The sequence below is a fragment of the Ursus americanus genome, chromosome 14, assembly GCF_024610735.1.
Source record: "Ursus americanus isolate L20-20 chromosome 14, mUrsAme1.1.p, whole genome shotgun sequence".
Lineage (NCBI taxonomy): Eukaryota > Metazoa > Chordata > Mammalia > Carnivora > Ursidae > Ursus > Ursus americanus.
Window position 1 is genome coordinate 60,037,943 of NC_142140.1, and position 19,275 is coordinate 60,057,217.

At 60.8% G+C, this 19,275-nt stretch overlaps 1 protein-coding gene across 2 annotated transcripts; it reads right to left on the reverse strand.

Moving 5' to 3' along the window:
- Positions 1–4,344: 4,344 nt before the first annotated feature.
- On the reverse strand, positions 4,345–12,315 carry BSG (basigin (Ok blood group)). 2 transcript variants are annotated; one of them, XM_045800278.2, is made up of 8 exons: positions 12,234–12,315; positions 7,284–7,440; positions 6,531–6,613; positions 6,269–6,405; positions 5,916–6,192; positions 5,390–5,414; positions 5,165–5,226; positions 4,345–5,080 (listed from the first exon to the last, which is right to left on the reverse strand). In XM_045800278.2, the coding sequence occupies exons 1-7, from the start codon at positions 12,298–12,300 to the stop codon at positions 5,166–5,168; spliced, it is 807 nt and encodes a 268-aa protein (XP_045656234.2). In that variant the 5' UTR covers positions 12,301–12,315; the 3' UTR covers positions 4,345–5,080; position 5,165. The 2 variants fall into 2 exon arrangements, with proteins under 2 accessions (XP_045656234.2, XP_045656235.2); XM_045800279.2 differs by having other exon boundaries at positions 5,160–5,226.
- Between the last annotated feature and the right edge of the window lie 6,960 nt (positions 12,316–19,275).

The following is a 19,275-nucleotide window of genomic DNA, read 5'->3' on the forward strand; positions in this document are numbered from 1 at the left end:
GAAACTGAGGCCCGCGAAGCGGAAGGACACGCGCAAGGTCACTGAGGCCAGCCACGGGGCCAGAGCTGTGCTTCACCTGAGCAAGGGGCCTTCTGCGCGCCTCACGGCTCACCGGTCCGGAGGGCGCAGCTGGGCGCAGGGAAGTGAGACCGCCGGGTGCCAGCCTCTTTCCTTTCTATAGGTTTGAGAATTTCCTTTCCGTAATAAAAGGGTGTTTTTAAAGGCCGAAAGAGCCCTTGCTTTGTAATTTGAAGGCCCCGGACAAAGACCCGTGGGAATGTGTTGTGTGTGGAGGGGCAAAATGGGGTCCATGCAGCCAGTCTTCAGGTCCCAGACACCCCTTCTTTCCCACCTCCTGCATGTGAGGAAAACTGGGGCCAACAGGAAGAGCCACCCGATGGTGCTGGTGGCCACCCCCATCCTCAAACAGTGCCCTGAAGTTCAGTGGGGGCTGGGGTCTCCTCTGAGGCTGGTGGTCTTTAAAATGGGGAAGTTCCCAGGGTCATGGTGGGGGGGACCCAGACTCCCTCACCCACACAGAAGTCCCACCCGACTGCCTCATTTCTCTGCCTCTCAGGCTCAGGCCCCAGCTGGCCGCTCAGCCCCCAGCTCTGGGAAGACAGCCGAGGCTCTCGGGCTGGGGTTGGGGGGTTATTTGGTGTTAGGTGGCATGGGGGCACAGGCCCAGGCCCCCATCCCAGCTCAACCAGAGGGTGGGGGGAGGTGTCCTGAGAGGCAGGTAATGGAGGGAGACAGAGGAGAAGAGGAGGAGCGTCCGGGACTCCTGGGAGCCTCCCGCCTTCACAGCACTTTTCCGTGGGTGCAACTACGGGCTGGTGTGTCTGGCCGCGGAAGCAGAGATGTAACTTGTCTCTGCACACAGCAGGCACTCATGGGTGACTGAGGGATGGACTGAGCCGGGCCATCGTGAGCCCCCCCCCCCCAGGCTGCCTCAAGCCCTGGGACCCCCTGTGCTTCTGCGAAGCAGGTCGAGTGTCCCAGGGGGCCACTGCCACCATGCCTTGGGCCAGGCCAGACCTGCAGCCACGGGGGGGGGGGGCAGGGTTGCTCCGCATCCTGAGGTGAGGGAGAAGCTGGGCGGGCAGCAGAGTCGGCAGTGCCAGGCTGCAGCCCGCCCCACGCAGATGTGTTCCAGCTGAAGGGGGACCTTTCATGCTCATCCTGGGAGCATGTCAGTCTGGGCAGGCCGCCAGAGCCCCAGGGCTCATGGCTGCGAGCAGAGCAGTGAGGAGGCGGACCCACGGCCCAGCCTGAGGACCCACCACGCTTGGAAGTAAGAGAGGCAGGCCTGAACTCTGAGTCACCTAGGGGGGGCCCAGCCCCTCTCTGAGCCTTGGGAACCCTGTCCCCAGGTCCTGACACCTCTATCCCACAGCCTCCCCGTCTCTCCCACATCCTCTAGCCCAGGGCAGAGTGCCCTTCGCATTCATTCCACAAATGTTAATTAAGCACCTGATTCGGGGGCTGGGATTCAGACCACCAGCACCCTGCTGACCGTGGAGCCGAAGGGACAATCAACACAGTAAACATTACGTTTAATAGATATTCTGTTGTCCATCAGAAGGTGGTCAGTGCCACACAACTCAGAGCCAGGAAAGGGATGAGAAAGGTGCTGGGGTGATGTCTGAGGGAAGATCTGAAGGAAGGGAGGGCTGGTGTCACGAGTGCATGTGTGGGAAGAGTGTCTGGGAGGTGACATGTCCTGTGCAAAGGCCCTGAGACAGGATGGTGCCTGGCTTGTGGGAGGAAGAGGATCTCAAGGCCCCAGGGGTGGGTGAAGGCGAGGACGCTCAGACATGGCAATTCCTGTGCAGACAGGTATCAAACCCAGAGTCAGTTCACAACAAACAGTCTGTTGCCTAAAACTGCTCTTGACCCCCCACTGCCTTTGGAAAGAAACCCCAATCCCTCCCCACCATCCGGTTTGCCCCCCATTCTTTCTCACCATTCCTGGGCCCCAGAATAGGCTCTGGGGAGCACCTTCTGACCCTCCAGCCACCCCACTCCACAGCCGCTCTCGGCACCCACGAGCCTGCTTCCTCTCCAGTCGGGGCAAGTTCAGGTCGAAAGCCCCAAAGCCCACAGAGTTTGGGGACCCTCTAGTGAAAAACAGACCGGGAAGACAAAACAAGGCCAGGGCCTTGTGACGGGTCCCAGCGTTCAGCCTCAAGGGCGGCGTAGCAAGCCCCCTGCCAGACTCAGGAAACACGGAACGTCTCATGAACGATGGTGGCAGGGTCACCGGCTTAGGTCTGGGAGCCACCATGGTGCAGGGCCAGCCCTGGCGTCGCGCCCAGAGTGGCAAGTGACCGCAGGCAGAGCACCCCGCCACCTCGGTTTCCCACTGTCTGCACCACCAGGTTGGGGGCCCAGCTCTGCTGACCTAGCATTCGCACGGATTTTCCTTTCCTTACAGGGATCACTGTCCCCGGTAGGTGCAAGGATGGCGTGGGAGGACCAAACTCCGATGACCCCCCCAACATGTCTGTCTTCTGCTGCTGGGTGAGGCCCTCACTGTAAGGGGGAGGTGCTCTGGGGGCTCCCGGCCCGGGACGGGGGCCCAGGGATGCCGGCGGGGCACTTCCAAGCAGCATCAGGACCTTGTTTCCCTTGTTTGTCGGATGGACACCCCAGCCCTGCCCCTCTGCCCCCCACAGGTTGGGATCCCCAGATGCCTGTTCCAGAGCCTCCAAGCACTAAAGATGATCTCACGACTTCTCCATCCCACTCTGGGGAAACCGAGGCAGGCGTCGCAGACTGACCAGATCACCCCCGTGGCAGAGGGCCACACACCGCTGCACTCGCTACAGACAGATGGACAGATGAATGGACAAAGCTGCTTGTGAGGGACCCCGCTTTGGCTGACTGTGTCCACGTGAGGGGCATCCCTCATGCTCCACGACACCCTCTGGTGCCCGGGGCTCCGCCTGGCAGAAGCTCCCATACTTCCTGTCTGGATTGAGCCCCAAGCCCTCTGCTCGGCACTGGGGGTGCAGCAGGAAGCAGGAACACAGCCACAGCCTCCCAGGGGACACACGCCCCAGCGACCCGATGCCCACCTCTTCTGACTTCGGGGAAGGTGGGGGGTTGCACCTGTAACCTGGTGCACCAGCAGCACCCCAGCGAGGAGCCAGCTCACCACCACCTCCTCCCCCACTGGACCGCGGCCCGTCCGTGGCGGATCCCCCAGCCCCAGCCAGGCCAGGAGTGCCCCACCAATACTGCTGAGTAAACCATCCCCCAGTGCACGCGGTTGGTGCCCCGGGAGCCCCAGGGCTCAGGGAGGTTGGCCCAGGCACGTCCAGCTGGAGCGGTCCGCAGGGCCAGGCAGCTGCAACCCCAAGAGCCTCTGTAGAGGGGCTCCCTTGGCTCCTGCACCCTGCTCAGTGGCATGCGCACGGCTCCCTCTGGTGACAGCTGGAGGGAAGGCCGGGCCGCAGCTCCCCCCAGCCCTGGGGCCTCGCAGGTTCGGTCCTCCGTGACACGGGGTGGGGGGGACAGCCCCCTAGGCTGTGGTGTGCAGGGCCTCCGTAAAGGACTCCGTTCTGCCCAGGGAAACCGCCTGCAGCTATATACCGCCACCCTGGGGGCCTTGGTGAAGCCGCCCAGAGGGGCCGAGCCTCCCATTTCAGAGCCTGGAGTCAAGCTGGTTGCTTGTGGGCCGAGCCCGTCTTCAGTATTTGTGGCATTGTTATGCTGGACTTTTTGCCAACATCAGATTTCACATCCAAACCCTGATTTCTGGCTATCTCCTCTGGACCTGCTGAAAGTCTGGGCTCATGTCCAGAGGGGAGGCGGAGGGTAAACAGTCCCTCGGTGGGCAGCAGGGTCTCCCTGAACGAGCCCTTTCCCTTCCCCCTGGGGTAGTTTCCCCTTCAGCACCAGGTGGGAGGCCTAGATGGCACCTGCTAGAGCCCCCAAGTTTGGAAAGGCCCTGCCTCCTCCGACCTGCTCCCCTAGAGCATGACCCAGACCTTCAACCCCGTCCATGTCACCCAGCTTGCTCCAGCCATCAGGGACCCCCTTCTCCTGGGGGCCAGGCTCAGGAGGGCCGCCTCTGCAGCTTTCTGGGCCTCAGCCAAGCCCTCTTGGGCTGGAGCAAAGTCCCAAGGGGCTGGCTCAGCTGGGGACACCCGCTGGCCCCTTGCGGTCCTCTGCACCCCCTGGCCCCCCCTTCACCCTGGGAACAAAGCTCCTGGCCAGTCGGCCCTGCCCCACCCCCAAGCACCTAAACGGCATGCAGGACTCAGCAGCCCGTGGTGCTCCCGCCCCGGCGAGCTCTCCTGGAAGGCCGGCAGCACACACAGGAGCCCGAGAAGGAAGCATGGGTTGGCCTTTCTTTATTGGTGAGCAGACAGGTGGTGGGCGAGTCAGGACGGCGGGGAGCAGCTGGGGAGGGGGGTCTGCAGCTGCCGTCACAGCAATCCTGCAGCTGGGCGCGTGGACAGCAGAAGCAGGGAGGGCCAGGGAGGGCCAGGCGGGGCCCACCAGCAGCCACATGTTCATAGCAGTCCTGACGCACGACACAGACCTGAGGCACCCCGCCAGCACAGACTTCAGACGGGCAGGACACTTGCACGGTGCACGACCTGTGACTTTCCACAAAGGGTCCCAACACGCCCAGCAGCCTCAGGAGGTAGAGCCCCAGAAAAAGGCCAACCTGCCCTTCACAACCCCCACTACGGGCTAGGAGGCTAAATGCCCAAGGGACAGTGAGGGGACGGGTTGTGGGGACAGGAGGGACAGGTGGGGGATAGTGGGGAGACAGTGACGGGACAGGCGGGCAGGGGCAGCTGAGGGGACGGGCAGAGGACACGAGTCTCGCAGGAAGCTCACGGCTCCCCAGAGGCACTCACAAAATGTTTAAAAAGGAAAAACAAAACCCCTAAGGAACGGAATTCTATGTGTAGAAAACCCTAGTTGAGTTTAAAAAGGGAAAGAAACGTGTGATCTGACCCACGGTGTGGTCTGCTTTCGTGGGGCAGGTCTCCTTTGAGAGGAAAGAACGTGGAATCTGCAAACACCAGACGCTGAGCTGCTCTAGATGGAGGCGGCACGCCTGTGCAGGGCAGGGGGGCGCTCAGACTCCAGCCTGAGCCCCGCAGGGCGGGCCCCGCACCTCCCCTCCTCCCGCTCACCTCACCTCAGTTGGCGTTCCTCTGACGCACGTTCTTGCCCTTGTCATTCACGTGCCCGCTGCTCTTCCTGGGGACACGAGGGCGGGTTCTGGACGCTCAGGAGGACGAAACAGTGGCCCCGCTCCCACCCGCCAGGTGCACAGTGGATGCTGTCCAGGCCGGCAGTCCTCCAAGCCCTGCCCAGGGGACACCGCCCACCCACCCTCCAACCCAGCAAGGCCAGGACTTACAGAGGAGCGGAGCCCGTGTCCTCATCTGTGCAGACGCGCAGCCACATGCAAGGAGAGGACAGGCCATCAGGAGCAGTCCCTGGACCAGGCCCGTTGCAGGGTGGCACCAGTCCCGTGGGGCCCTGCCCTCAGTGTCTCTGACTGTAAATGCAGGCAGCCAGCCCTGCCCCCAGGTCATGCACCCTCCGAACGAGCCGTCTGTGGTCACGGCCCAGAGTGGCACCTGGGAGCCCTGCCCACAAGCGCCAGGCAGGTGGGCAAGCTCAGGCTTCCTGAGCTCCGTCTGCACAAAGTCAAGCGCTGCTTGGCCCCTTGGGCCCAAGCAGCTGCCACAGATGGGGCAGAGCAGCAGAGGACACTCACTTCACCCACCTACAGCCAAGTAAGGGAGGACAGTGGGGCAGAGGAGGCCTCGGGCGGGCAGCCCCCTGGCCGAGGACCCTCCACCCCACAGCACCCTCTTCTGTCCTGCGCTCCTGGCCAGTGCCCCCCAACCGAACAGCGAGCAAAGGGCAGGTGGGCTCACCGTCCAGGACCTCGTCCGGCTTCCGCCGCTTCTCGTAGATGAAGATGACAGTGACGAGCACCAGCACCTCGGCCACGATGCCCAGGAAAGGCCAGAGGGCGGCAAAGCGGTTTCGCACACGCAGCACGATGATGGCCTGGCTGGTGCCCTCCGAGTTGGTGCCATTGCACACGTACTTGCCAGGGTCTACCTCCAGGTCCAGGTTCGAGATGTGCAGCTCCGTCTTGGTCTCCGAGGATATCACCAAGTACTTGCTATGGGAGCTGTTGCTGATGACCTGGGGGCAGGCGGACCTTGTAGGGACTGAGGCCGAGGCCAAAGCCAGCTCCTCCCCGGGTGGACATGGGTCTCACCTGGTCCCCAGAGGTTTCCATCTTGTACCACACCCATTCGCTGACCGGGGGGAAGGAGTCCGACTTGCAGCCCAGCACGACAGTCTCCCGCTCAGTGGCATGCTCTGACCTCTTCACAGCCTTGATGTTGGGGGGCCCTACAGGGGAGACCAAGCAAGGCACTCTCTGCCGGTTCCTAGGCTGTGGCCTTGCTGGGTTGGCAGGTGGGCGGGCGGTGTCCCCCGCCCCCTCCCTAGTGTGCCCAAGGGCCTGCCGAGCTCACCCTGCAGCTTGATGCTGGTCCTGCCCGCAAGCTCTGGGAGGAAGATGCACGAGTACTCCCCGGAGCGCTCGTCCAAGTCCACCCTGCAAGAAGACGCCCGGCAGTGAGCGGGGTCGCAGCAGGAGCTCAGTTCAAACGACGGCACTGCAGGTGATTCCCACTGGAGCCAGAGCCAGGACTGGCCAGGGGGCTGCAGTCAGGAGGGACGACGAGGTGCGGAGACAGCACGCGGAACCCCCCCCCCAGCCAGGGGGCCTGCATCAATGAGCCTCTGTGCCCAGCCACCCTTGAAACGAGGAACAGGACTGCTTCTGGAGCTGGCTCAGGAACCAACTAAAGCAAGGGTTCAGAGCAGGGCAGCCGAGAGTGCCTGAGACCTCAGTGAGCCACGGACTTAGGCCGGGGAGAACCCAAGTCTGTCCGCCCACCCGAACCAGCACCCCGGAGAGAGAAGGGAAGGTCTCAGAGGCCGGCCTTCCTTTCCGCAGTCACCAGCCCCTCGCTGGATCCCAGGCCTTGGCCATCTCACAACGGGGGTGTGTGAGCAGAGCTCCTGTCTACTGTCTGTCCAGAGCGAGCCCCCCGACTACAACCTTCGTTCCGACTGACCACAGAGGCCGTTGGCAGCGACATGTCAGAGCAAGCGGGGCACAGGGAGGGGCCTGGGGGTGACACCCGCAGGCTGAAATGGGGGTCTGGCATCTCTGCAGGCCCTGGGGCAGGCTGGAGCACCCTCCTCTGGGCCTCACTCACTCATACTCCGTTTTCAGGTCAGGCAGTGCGTCTTCCTTGAGCACCTTGCCCCCCTTCACCCAGCGGTGGCCGACGATCTCAGTGGCGCTGTAGTTCAGGGTACAGGTAAGGCGTGTTTTGGAGCCAATATCGTCTACAGAAGTCCAGATCCCGCTCCCTGGGGGGCACACGACAGGATGTGAGCAAAGGGATCAGGGCCAGAAAGGACCCAAACCCAGGGCCCCAAGCCACCTGCCCATGTGACCCTAACCTGAAATTCCTCTTTTAAAAGATAAATCTAGGGGCGCCTGGGTGGCCCAGTCGGTGAAGTGTCTATCTTTGGCTCAGGTCATGATCCCGGGGTCCTGGGATCGAGTCCTGTGTCGGGCTCCTTGCTCAGCAAGGAGTCTGCTTGTCCCTCTGCCCCTCCCCTGCTTGCGCTCCCTCTCTCTCAAAAAACAAACAAAAATCTTAAAAAAAAAAAAAAAAAAAAAAAAAAAGGTAAATCTGCCACTGCCCAGGCCACCATTTCCTCACTGGAGGCTCCTACCGACCCCCTCCCCCCATCAGAGCAAGGCCATGCGAGGTGGGGGCCAGGGGGCTCCAGCTGCCCCTCTGCTGGGTGGCACCCCTTCTGGAAGGTCAAGGGCTCCACTCCTACTTGCCACAAAGCCACTACAGAGATGGCCCAGACGCCACTGGTGGACCCTCAATGGCCCTTCCATCAACTTCCAACTAGGCCAACTTCCCCACTGGTTTGAGATGTTCTCTTTAGGAAGCGAAATGTGACAATCACTTTGAACCAGAAGGTGAGCAGCCTGCTGAGGCAGGAGGGACCAGAGTTCTGGGGGGTGGAGCTGTGAGAATGAACCAGGAGGACCCCCCTCGCCAGAGGCTGAGCAGCAAGCCCACCTGTGTCCACATCAGAGCCCGGTCCCAGGGCTCACAGCACGTGTCGTGGGGACACTCCTGGACGGCGGGGACTTAGAAGGCAGGCTCGCAGACAGAGTCGTCTCAGGGCAATTGTGACAATTGTGACTCGACTCAGTGCCGTCTGTCACCCAAATTCATGGGCCCCAGAGGCGTCCCTTCTAGACCGTGCCCAGAGGACTCGAGCACAGCCACAGCCACCCCAGGGCTGTGAGAGCAATAAGCTCTTTCCCCTTCAGTCTCTAGGGAGACGCCTACAGCATAGAGTTGGGTGAAAACTCAGGAGACCGAAGTACCAACAAGAAACAGGCTCTGTCGTCAACACCCAGTCAGTCACTAAGAAAATTTAACCTGAAGGGGCTCCTGGGCAGCTCAGTCGGTGAAGCGTCTGCCTTCAGCTCGGGTCATGACCCGGGATCCTGGGATCGAGCCCCACATTGGGCTCCCTGCTCAGCGGGGAGCCTGCTTCTCCTCCCCCCCCCCCCCCCCCGCGTGCTCTCTCTCAAAAAAATAAAATCCTAAAAAAAGAGAGAAAAGAAAGAAAATGTAATCTGAAAACCCCAAAGGGCAGCAGGCAACCTCTACTGGAGGGGTATCACAGCGGGGCAGCTTTCTCGAGTGACTCATGGGCAGAATGCGCCTGTCTCCTCCTCACACAGTCCCTGGCACTTGAGTCCTCAGTGGGCTGACAGCTCCCCTCCCCTGTCCCGCTAGGAACTGAACACACGCAGGCCCCAGCTCCCCCAGATGCACTTCCAGTCTGGGGGAGGGGTGGCGGCAGCCTCTCTGTGTGAAGAGCTGGGACCCAAGGCCAGCGCTGGACGGGACACAGGTCTCAGACCTCTGGCAGGCAGGGGAAGAGGCGGTCAGGAACTGCACGGAGCCCCTCCCACCGCTGCAGGCAAGTGAATACAGACGTGTACACACACATGCAAACACACACCCAGCACACGCCTACGGCCACGCACTGCGTACCCACGTGTGCACGCACGCAGCTCACACGCAGACACACGCACACGGTCACAGCTTTGGGCTGTGTAGGAGAGCACAGGCTGCCGGCCACAAGGCCTCCAAGCCTTCAGGCTTTCTGCTCTGGGGCAAGGTGGTCCATGCCCCAAGGTCCTGGGGACAGGCGGACCCTCCTGTCCACCCTCCGGGGGTAGCCCAAAGCCATTCGCAGGACTCAACTACAAGCAGACAGAGACGTGAAGCTCGAAGAGGACTGAAACCCTTCAGTGGCAGCGCCATTTCTACAAAAGGATCACCTCCCAGTAAGCTGCATTTCTCAGGAATCACGATTTCCCAAGACTGCAAAACCAACAGCTCCGTGCAGAGCTGGGAGTGGTGAGTCAGGGCAGGAAGTGAGGCCAGAGACGGCCCTCCGCCCAGACCGGCCCGCCTCTCTAAAACCTCAGGCCCGGTGTCTGCACCCTTGTCCCCTCACCTGGAGCTGCGAGAATGGTCAGCTCTGTCCCAGCTGCACCCTGCTCCCCGGGAGACAAACAAGTGGCCCAAACACCACAGGCTCGAGGGCTACACCCACGGGGAGTAGGGGGGTGTAGGGGACTCAGCCCTCAGGCAAGGCACCCCCCCACACACCGTCACCCCTGCCCTGCCTGAGGGTCATACGCAGCAGGGAACCGAGGCACACCACCCCTGGCCCCAGAGATGGGAGGGATACACCGGGAATTCACAGGGACCCTCGAAAGCACAGGGCAGGAGGGAGGAACAAGGGAGAGACCCGGAAAAGTAAAAACTCAGTTTTGGCCACGTGACTGTGAGCCATGTTCTCAAGTCAAGTCACCTTCATCTAAAAACAGCCACCCCTCCTCCACGCCCTTAGGCAGCCGGGCAGGGCACCGGGCCAGGCAGGCCTTATGGTAAACAGCCCAGGAGCAGGGATGAGGCTGCCAGCACCCACCCTCCTCCCCACCCACCTCAGCAGCCCCGCTCAGGTAGGAGGAGCAAGAGAACATTTCTGGGACGCCAGCCACAGGCTCTGGGCCTCTCCGCCCTCCCCGCCCATTCCCTCCATCTCACCAGGCGGCTGTGCTCTCTTCACCTGGGGCTCAGAGAGGCCACACCAGAGCCTGCAGGACCTAGCCAGCAAACTAGTGCCCCCTAGTGCCCTCCCAACCAGGCCAGCCAGGGCGATGGGACCCGGGGCAATCCCAGGCAGAGTCCTGTCCTGCGGCCTCAGCCGACACGGGTGCCAACCTGGCAGGCACTGGTGCTTAAGCTGAGGAACCCCACTGCTGGCAGGGTCCTCTGAAGAAAGTTTCTGGGAAGCTGACCCAGGCAGGGGAGGCAAACACTGTCAGTAATTCACTTGTCCCAGGAAAAAAAGGATGCATGGTATTTCTGAGAGGCCCCGGAGCTGTGGAATTGTCAAAGGGGAGGAAGAAGAGGGCGCCCGGGTGGCTCAGTGGGTGAGCGTCTACCTTCAGCTCCGGTCATGATTTTGGGGTCCTGGAGTCGAGTCCCGCATGGGGCTCCTGGCTCAGCAGGGAGTCTGCTCCTCCCTCTGCCTGCCCCCACCCCTGCTCATGCTCTCTCTCTGTTCGATATCAAATAAATAAAATCTTAGAAAGAAAGAAAGAAAGAAAGAAAGAAAGAAAGAAAGAAAGAAAGAAAGCACAGACGCAGGTCCCAGGTGGATTCAGACACCGTGCAGACAAACGGAGTCCCCCCTCACCACACACCCTACATGGTGTGCGAGAGGCCAGGAACAGCCCAAGCCCCGGTGGTAGGGGTCCTTTCAGCCTCCTGGCTGGAGCCGCAGTAACTGAACCCAGGAATGACGTGGAGAAGTGCTTCCACCCTCTGATGAGGGGGGCAAGCTCAGGCGCTGTGCTACCCAGCAGAGGGAAACCAAGAGTCCTCCTTCACCCCCATGGCTGTCCGTGACCACGTCCAGCCACGGAGAGCTATTTCCAAAGGCTCAAGCTGCCAGAAAGAGCAGCCTGTCTTCCACAATCATCTTGCCTGCGGGCTCCTATCTGAGTCGTCCAGAGGTCCGCTGGCAGGCAAACAGCGAGCAGTGTGCCTGCCAGGGGCCAAGGCCCTCGCCCAAAGGCATTCAATAAACTGCCGTCTTGATTATACAGAAGAGGAGAGAGGCCAACTGAGATCTTCAACTGGGTCAGGAGTGAACGGGTGAAGCTTCTACCAGAGGCCCGCGTGCTGCTGCCTCCCACGAGAGCCCCAGACCCTTCCTGCACTTTGTTCCCTACGTGCCCATCACTAGAAATCTTTAACCAAGAACAAAACAGGGAAAAGATCTCCATCAGGCAAAGAGAGGCTGTTCTGCTTTCCCCTGAAAAATACGCTTTAATCCCTTCTTCAAACCGCAACATCTGTCCACCCCCAAAACATTGCCCACTCCTGTGAAGCGCTCGGGAAAACAGATGCTGTTTAAGGCTAAAAACCACCCTCTCCACACTTCCTGCTCCGAAATGGGCTGCCAACGCGACCTCACGGCGACCTTGGCACATGTCCCCTCCCGACCTGGGCCTCAGTTTCCACTCCTGTAAAAGGAGAGGGCGGACGAGACGCCATCTCCGTCTGTGCCCTGAAATCGAACACAATCAAAGCAAGCGGAGCGCGCTGGCTTCCCTACAAGGGTTTCGGTGTTGGGGCCAACACCAGGGGGCAGGTGCCTACCCGGGGCACGACACGGAACCTCAATCCTGCCAAGAATGACAATCCCTTCCAGGTCCGGCGAGCCCACGGCCGCAGGGGCATTAGCGCGCTGGCCAGCGGAGAGCCCCGGGCCTGGGCGGGCGGGCACCGCTCCAGGCCGCACAGGCTTCGCCGGGGCCGCGCGGGGGTCCCGGGGCCCTCTCCGCCGCGCCCCTCTCCCTAGCACACCCGGCGCGGGGACTGGGGGGACGGCGACGGTGCCCTCGTCCAGGGGTCGGGCCAGCTCCCGGGTCCCCTGGCGCGCCCGGGCTGCGGGGGTTCAGGGACCCCCACCCCCACTGTCGCCGCCCCCAGCTCTCGGCCCCGCTCCGCCCCCACCCGCCCGGGCGGGACGCTCACCTGCCCCGGAGCACACCTCGGCGCACAGCAGCGCCAGCGCCAGCACCAAGAGCCGCAGAGCCGCCATGTCGCCACCGTCCGCGCCGTCCCCACCGCCAACCGCCGCCCGCGGCGCTATAAGAACCGGAGGGAGGGCCGGGCGCGCGCGCGCAGGGCGACGCCGTGGGGCGGCGACGCGCACGGCACGCCGGCCGCCCCCCTGCGCACGCGCGTGGACGCACGTACGCACGCGCTTGAGCGAGCGAGCGCCCGCAGAGGCCCCACATGACCCTGGCGGCCACGCCCCGCGGCCTGGGGGCGTGGTTGGTTGCTAGGAAACAGGGGCGGGACCCGCGAGGACGGCCCGGGGCCCCTCCTCCCTTTCTTCAGCCTCTCCGAGTGTGACGTCAGAAGTGTACCCTCCCAGGTGGTCGAGATGCTTGCTGTGCATCATGTGTGTTTTGTCGCAATAAGGAAGAGAAGAAACGCGTGAAGGGGGGGGTGGCGATCCCTGTGACAGGTGGGACGGGTGCTGGGCTGGGGCGGGGCCGCCTTCAGAGGGAAACGAGGTACCTCCGATCGCAGGTGTCCCGTGCAGTGCCTGGACATCGTCACGCCGGGAAAGCTGTTTATCTGAAAGTCACATTAACGGGCTGGACAACTTACCCTGAGGTCCCCGTGCTTTACAACAAATGCCCGTTTACTTACTTTTTACTTTATTAAGTAAACTCCTGCCTTCCACAGGTGCCCTTCCTCACTCCGTCCCCCACCCCTGGCCTCTGAGGCCGGCTCCCTCCCTGGGAGGTGCCCAGATTCCAGATCTGGACGTCTTCCTCAGACCGAATGACAAGGAGACAGCTCTCCTCTTTGGCCTGTCTCTCCAGCTTTGTTCTGGGGATGACTATTTATTTTATTTATTTTTTTAAAGATTTTATTTATTCATTTGACAGAGAGAGAGACAGCCAGCGAGAGAGGTAACACAAGCAGGGGGAGTGGGAGAGGGAGAAGCAGGCTCCCAGCGGAGGAGCCCGATGTGGGGCTCGATCCCAGAATGCTGGGATCACACCCTGAGCCGAAGGCAGACGCTTAACCGCTGTGCCACCCAGGCGCCCCAAGATTTTATTTTTAATACTAGTAGTCATCTCTATAACCAACGTGGGGCTCGAACTCAGAAGCCTGAGATCAAAAGTTGTGTGCTCTACCAACCCAGCCAGCCGGGCACCGCTACCACAAATACTTTTTTGAATGGCAAAATAATTTCAAACAAAAACAAGGGAGTGTCATCTTCATGACCTTGGGTTAGGCACTGGTTTCTTATATATGACACCAAAAGCATGAGCAACAATAAAAACACAAATAGGACGTCATCAAAATTAAAAACTTTGTGCTTCAAAGAACACCAGGAAGGCAGTGAAGAAACAACCGACAGAATGGGAGAAAATATTGGTAAGTCACATAGCTGATGAGGGACTTCCATCTAGAACATATGAAGGACACTTACAACTTGATTTAAAACAAGGACAAATAACCCAATTTAAAATGGACGGAGGATCTGAATGCAACACTTCCCCAAGGAAGGTGTACAAACAGCACTCGGGCCGTGAGGTGACGCTCGCCATCACGTCATGGGTGAAGGCAAGTCGCAGCCGCCAGGACAGCAGTGATCAAGCAGAAACCCCTAGGTGTTGGCAGGGGAGGACCAAACCCTCGGGCACGGGGGTAGGAGGGGAAATGGGTGCAGCCACCGTGGAAGACGCCCCAGCAGGTCCTCAAAACGTGGAACACACAGCTACGGTGGGACCCAGCAATCCCACTCTTGCGTGTGTGCCCGCGAGAACGGACGGCCTACGTCCACATGGACCCGCAGGCCGACAGCCCCCGATGTGCCCTGTGGGGTTGCTCTAACCGGTTATTTTTAAGAACTGCGGGGAAGCCCTGAAGAATTGAGAAGTTACCCTTTTGCGAGAGACATTTACGCGTACGAGGGAAAGCCCCTTTGACCCCGGCGCCAGGAACAGGGGTCAGGCAATCTCCCGAAACCCGCATGGGTGCAGCGGGCGGGCATCTGAATGTGCAGCCTTACCCTGTCTACCCCCCATACCAAACTCCTCACCCCTAGCATCTGCTCTTGGCGTTAGCTGAAGGTGGCATTTAAGGGGCTGGCTTTGGTTATTTCAGGGTGTTTCTCTGTTTTCCTGCATGTCTCCCATGTAGTGTACGTGTTATTAAACTTGTTTTTCTCCTGCTCATCTGTTTTATGTCAATTTAATGACTAGACCCACCAAAGCCCCTAGAAGGGAGAAGGGGAGGTGTCCTGCCCCTCTGTGGGTGAGGCAGGGCTGCTTTAGAACCCTGCCAGGCAGTTTCCTGAGGCTGTGATGTTTGGAGTGGCCGCAGCCCCGTGGGGAGGTGAGGGCAAGTCCGAGGAGAGCCAGGCAGGAGGAGGGAGGCTGGGCAGAGCCCAGGTGGCCTACGGTGAGTGTTGGAGGACATAGGGGCCAGGACCTGCTGATGAAGGGGCTCTGTTCCTTGGAGACTCACTCTCAGCACCTGGGAGCCTCAGAACGGCCAGAAGCCCCAGCCTGGGGCGCTCAGAAGGGGGCCGAGAGCTACGTGCAGAACGACAAGGAAAGCAGCCAGCTGGCTTCAAAGTCCCTCCGGCCTGGGTGGAATTCCACAGCCCCCTCTCCTGCCCTCCCTGGGCTGGGCTGAGGACAGATCTCATGGGAGATATTAGGGCCGCCAGGCGGTCTTTGCTCTTGTTTACAAAATCAAGCTGTGCTCCCCCAAGACCCTGTGTTCTGACCCCGCTCCGGAAAGTCTTCCCTGTCCCCTCCCACCGTTCAGATCCCTGTCCTGTTCCGTCCAGGCCCCACCCTGGGGCAGGAGAAGCCTTCCAGGATCACTCCAGCAAGGGTGGCCAGATTTAGCAAATAAAAACGCAGGACACCCAGTTACAGTTGAATTTCAGATTAAAAAATATATAATCTGTGATTTTTTAAAGTGTAAGTCTATCTCATGCAGTATCTGGGGTAGACTTATACTAAAATTTACCTGTTCCGTATATGAAACTCAAACGTAACTGAGTGTCCTGTCTTCCATCTGGCGTCTCTGACCGGCTCAAAGCAGCCCAGTTCCATCACCTGTTGTAAATTCCCTCACTGCACTGGTCACTCTCTGACCTCGTGTCCAGCCTGTGCTCCTTGCTTGCTGCCCGCCCGCCCATGCACGAGGGCAGGGGCAGCCACTCCTGCCTTCCACAGGTGCCCTTCCTCACTCCGTCCCCCACCCCTGGCCTCTGAGGCTGGCTCCCTCCCTGGGAGGTGCCCAGATTCCAGATCTGGACGTCTTCCTCAGACAGAATGGCAAGGAGACAGCTCTCCTCTTTGGCCTGTCTCTCCAGCTTTGTTCTGGGGACGACTAGAAGTCAGGGAGCCCTTCCTCCGTCCCAGCAGTTCTGCCGACAAAGCCATGTGGCTCCTAGCAGCTCCCAGGCCCAGCCCTGCTGACCCTCAGGACTGGGCACCCGGGGCTTTTGGCTCAGCCTCCCTGGCCGTGTCCTGCCTTGGAGTCCCGGCTGGGCGGTGCCAGGCTGTGTGGTAAGGCTGGTTCCCTCCTCGCCCCACACTGGTTGCCTCTGGGCAGAGGCCTCTCCTGGCCAGCCTGTCTCTGGCACCATACACCCCGGACGCCATCCCCGCCAGGACAGAGCATTTGCTTTGGTTCATTGCCTTCTACTTTTTCTTAGAAAACCTCTCAAAGTCACAGACAAGGAGAGAGATGATGACGTCAGATTTTCATTCTGTTACACCCATCTGTCCACTGCTAAAATGTCTCAGCTTAGTTTTTTACGTGCATTTTTCCGAAAGGGGGAGCTTTGAAATCCAACCCTCCCCAGGCAGTGACTGAGGGAGCATAGTGGGGATTTTATGCCTGGAAAGGGTTTGGGCAAGGAGGGGAGAGGGGCCTGGGAGGGTCAGCAGTGGAAGTGGGCGGGGGACAGGGTGGTCATTGTGTTGAGCGGTGCCCCCCAGAACCTGTGAGTGGGACCTCATTTGGAAAAAGGGTCTTGAGATGAGCTCATCCCGGATGAAGGTGGCCCTGAATCCAATGACTAGTGTCCCTCTAAGAAATGCAAGATGAGAGACACAGACATACAGGGGAGCCAGCCTGGTAAGAGGGAGGCAGACATGGGAGGGATGCGGCCACAAGTCCAGGGAGGAGGCCTGGAGCCCCCAGGAGCTGGAAGAGGCCAAAGGACCCTCCCCAGAGCCTACAGCAAGAGCACAGCCCAGCCCACCTCGATCGTGGACTTCTGGCCCCAGAACCGTAGGAACATGATTTCCGTTGGCTCGTGCTGTCCAGTTTGCTGTTACCGCCGCCCCAGGAGCTGGTGCAGATCCCACACCGCCGTTAGCGCTGAATTGACAGAAGTGGGGGTGGTGCCGGGCCGCCCAGGGTGCACACCTGGTGGTGAGCTGGGGAGGCTCCCTGTGGGTGGGCACCCAGGCCTGGCACCTGCCTGACGGGCGGGCATGCCCAGCGAGCGCAGCTGGCCGCGGCCCGCGAACGGTTCAGCCTCTCACCCCCATGGGCTCTTCATCATTCAACAAATGTTCTCCCCAGAAAGATGGCAGCTGCTGGCTCTCAAGGAACTGGCGGCACCCCCCGTTCCCCATCGAGACTTCCCGGTGGTCCACGGGCTCCTCTCCCCGTTTGCCCATGTCTTTGCCATGGTGGGGTCTCAGGAGGGCTCTTTCTTGTTCAGCCAGTCTTCGACCTACAGCGTCATGGGGATGGTGCCCCCCAGCCCCATGCCTGCTCCCTCCCCCATTTGTCTTCTAGAGCTGTTGGCAGTGAGCTGCAGGCACCCACCTTCAACCCTAAGATGGGGGAGAAAGGGTCTGATTTGAGAAGCTTAGCGCTGGGGCAGATTAATCCTGCATCCACGCTCCAGTCAGATCTCCCTGGGGGGCCCGACTTCAGCCTCTGGGCAGCCGTCCTCCAGACCCAGGGCCAGTGCAGGCCCCACGCTGCAGACGGCCAAGGTCCCTGGGACCGACCTCAGGCTGGCTAGGCTCCGCATGGGGCTCGTGTTTCCTGAGCATCCTGCTGGGGTGCCTAGGCGCACGTCCCCACACTGTCCCACCCCCCCCATCTCCCCCGGGACACGTAGCTTTGTCCCCAGAGCCAGACAGCTAGGATGAGGACGACCTTCCCATCACAGGGCACTGGGGCAAGTGAGCTGGTGTTTGCAGCAGGGTGGCAAGTGTCCGTGTCTGTGCCGGGGTGAATGGTGCCATGGCCATGGTGCCCCAGGCCATGTCCAGAGGAACCTCAGAATGGGCCCTTCCTTTGGGGTAGAGTAGTTGCAGATATAACCAGGTTGAAACGAGGTCACACTGGAGCACAGGAGGCCCTATCCTATGGCTGACATCCTCATAAAAGGGGAATTCTGACACAGACACAGAGCAGAGGCCATGTGACCATGGAGGCAGACACGGGAGTGACATGGCCAGAGGCTGAGGGGCGCCAGGAAGGGCCCTCCCCTGGAGCCTCTGGAGGGAGGGCAGTCCTGCCCACCTTGATCTCTGACTTCAAGCCAGAGTGTGGGAGGATAGGGTGCCATTGTCCTGCTCTGCGGCTTTGTCTCGGCCCCAGGACCTCCCTCGGAGGCAGGAGCATCACACTCTCCACGGAACCCTTCAGAGAACAGAGGGAGGCCATTTTACCCTGTTAGAGACGGCCCTGAGCAGCGCTCTGAGTCCCCAGGCAGGGTGGGGCACCTTCCCATTCCTGCTGGTGGCCTCTTGCTCACCTGGGGACCCATGGGGGGCCCCCCACTGGGCCAGGAAGGAACAGCTGGGATGGGGAGATAAGCCTTCCCCCTCCACACCCTGCCCTGATCTGCAGCCAATGGAGCCAAGCCAGGACCCCTGACAAGGCCCGAGGCTTCCTTCCGGGCCTCCCTGCCTCTAAAGGTGGGCCTCCCTTGAGGATGTCACAGAACAATAAACTCGTGGCTTCCTGCAAAGCAAGTACAAGGGCCACGGTGCTGGTGGGGGCGGGCAGCAGGCCAGCGCTTCTCCACAGGAAAGCAGCGGCCAGAGTGAAAGGCCACGGATGTTCACAACAGCCAAGTCGAGACACAGCCCCAAATACCCACGGGCAGGTGGATGGAACACATGGTCCACCACGCACTGGCGCGTCCCTGGGCCGCGAGCAGGAGCGCGGCTCCCACACGCGCTGTCCGGGGACGGACCCCGAGCCCACGACGCTCAGGGGGAACCACAGAAGGCCCCATGGCGTGTGAGTCCACGTGTGTGACACGTCCAGAACAGGCTCCTCCACGGACGGGAGGGGGGCCCGTGGGGGCCGGGGGGTGACGGCTGATGGGATGGGGTTTCTGTTAAGGTGATGGAATGTTCTAGAAGTGCAAGTGGCACAGCCCTGGGTCACTAACACCCACTGAGTTATGCACGTCTGCAGCATGAGAACGGTATCTCAGTAAAGATGTTACCAAAAAACAGGAAGATGATACTGGAATATCTTTGTTCAGTGTCTCCGCACCCCACGGCCCAGCGCCCCGCCTCACCGCGGGCAGGCACAGCACAGCTGCCGCCTCGGCACAAGGCTGCAGCTCCTGGCGCCAGCCGACACCGCCTCTGCCCCGGCCTCGGGGGCCCTCAGCCCGGAGCCTGTCCTGGGAGAAGCTGGCCCTTGACTTTGGCTGGATTCCACAAACAGCCTTAAAAGTGCAACCTGCCTCATTGGTAGGGAAACTGTGGCCTGTCCATGGCCACATGGACCGTGTGGAACAGAAGTGGGGTCAGAGTCCGCACAGGTCCCCCCTCCCCCTCCCCAATTCTGCAGGGGAGGGTTCTGCCAAGCAAGGGAGTAGGGTCCTCCCTGGGGTGTCCGGTCTGAGGCTGGCGCCACAGCGGCTGGTGGTCTCACTGAAAGAGGACACGAGAGACTGTAGCAGGGGCGTGGGAGGTTTGACCCTAGAGCCAAAGGACAGGATTCTAGCCAGCTCACCTCGCTGTACACCAGGGGCCCCCTG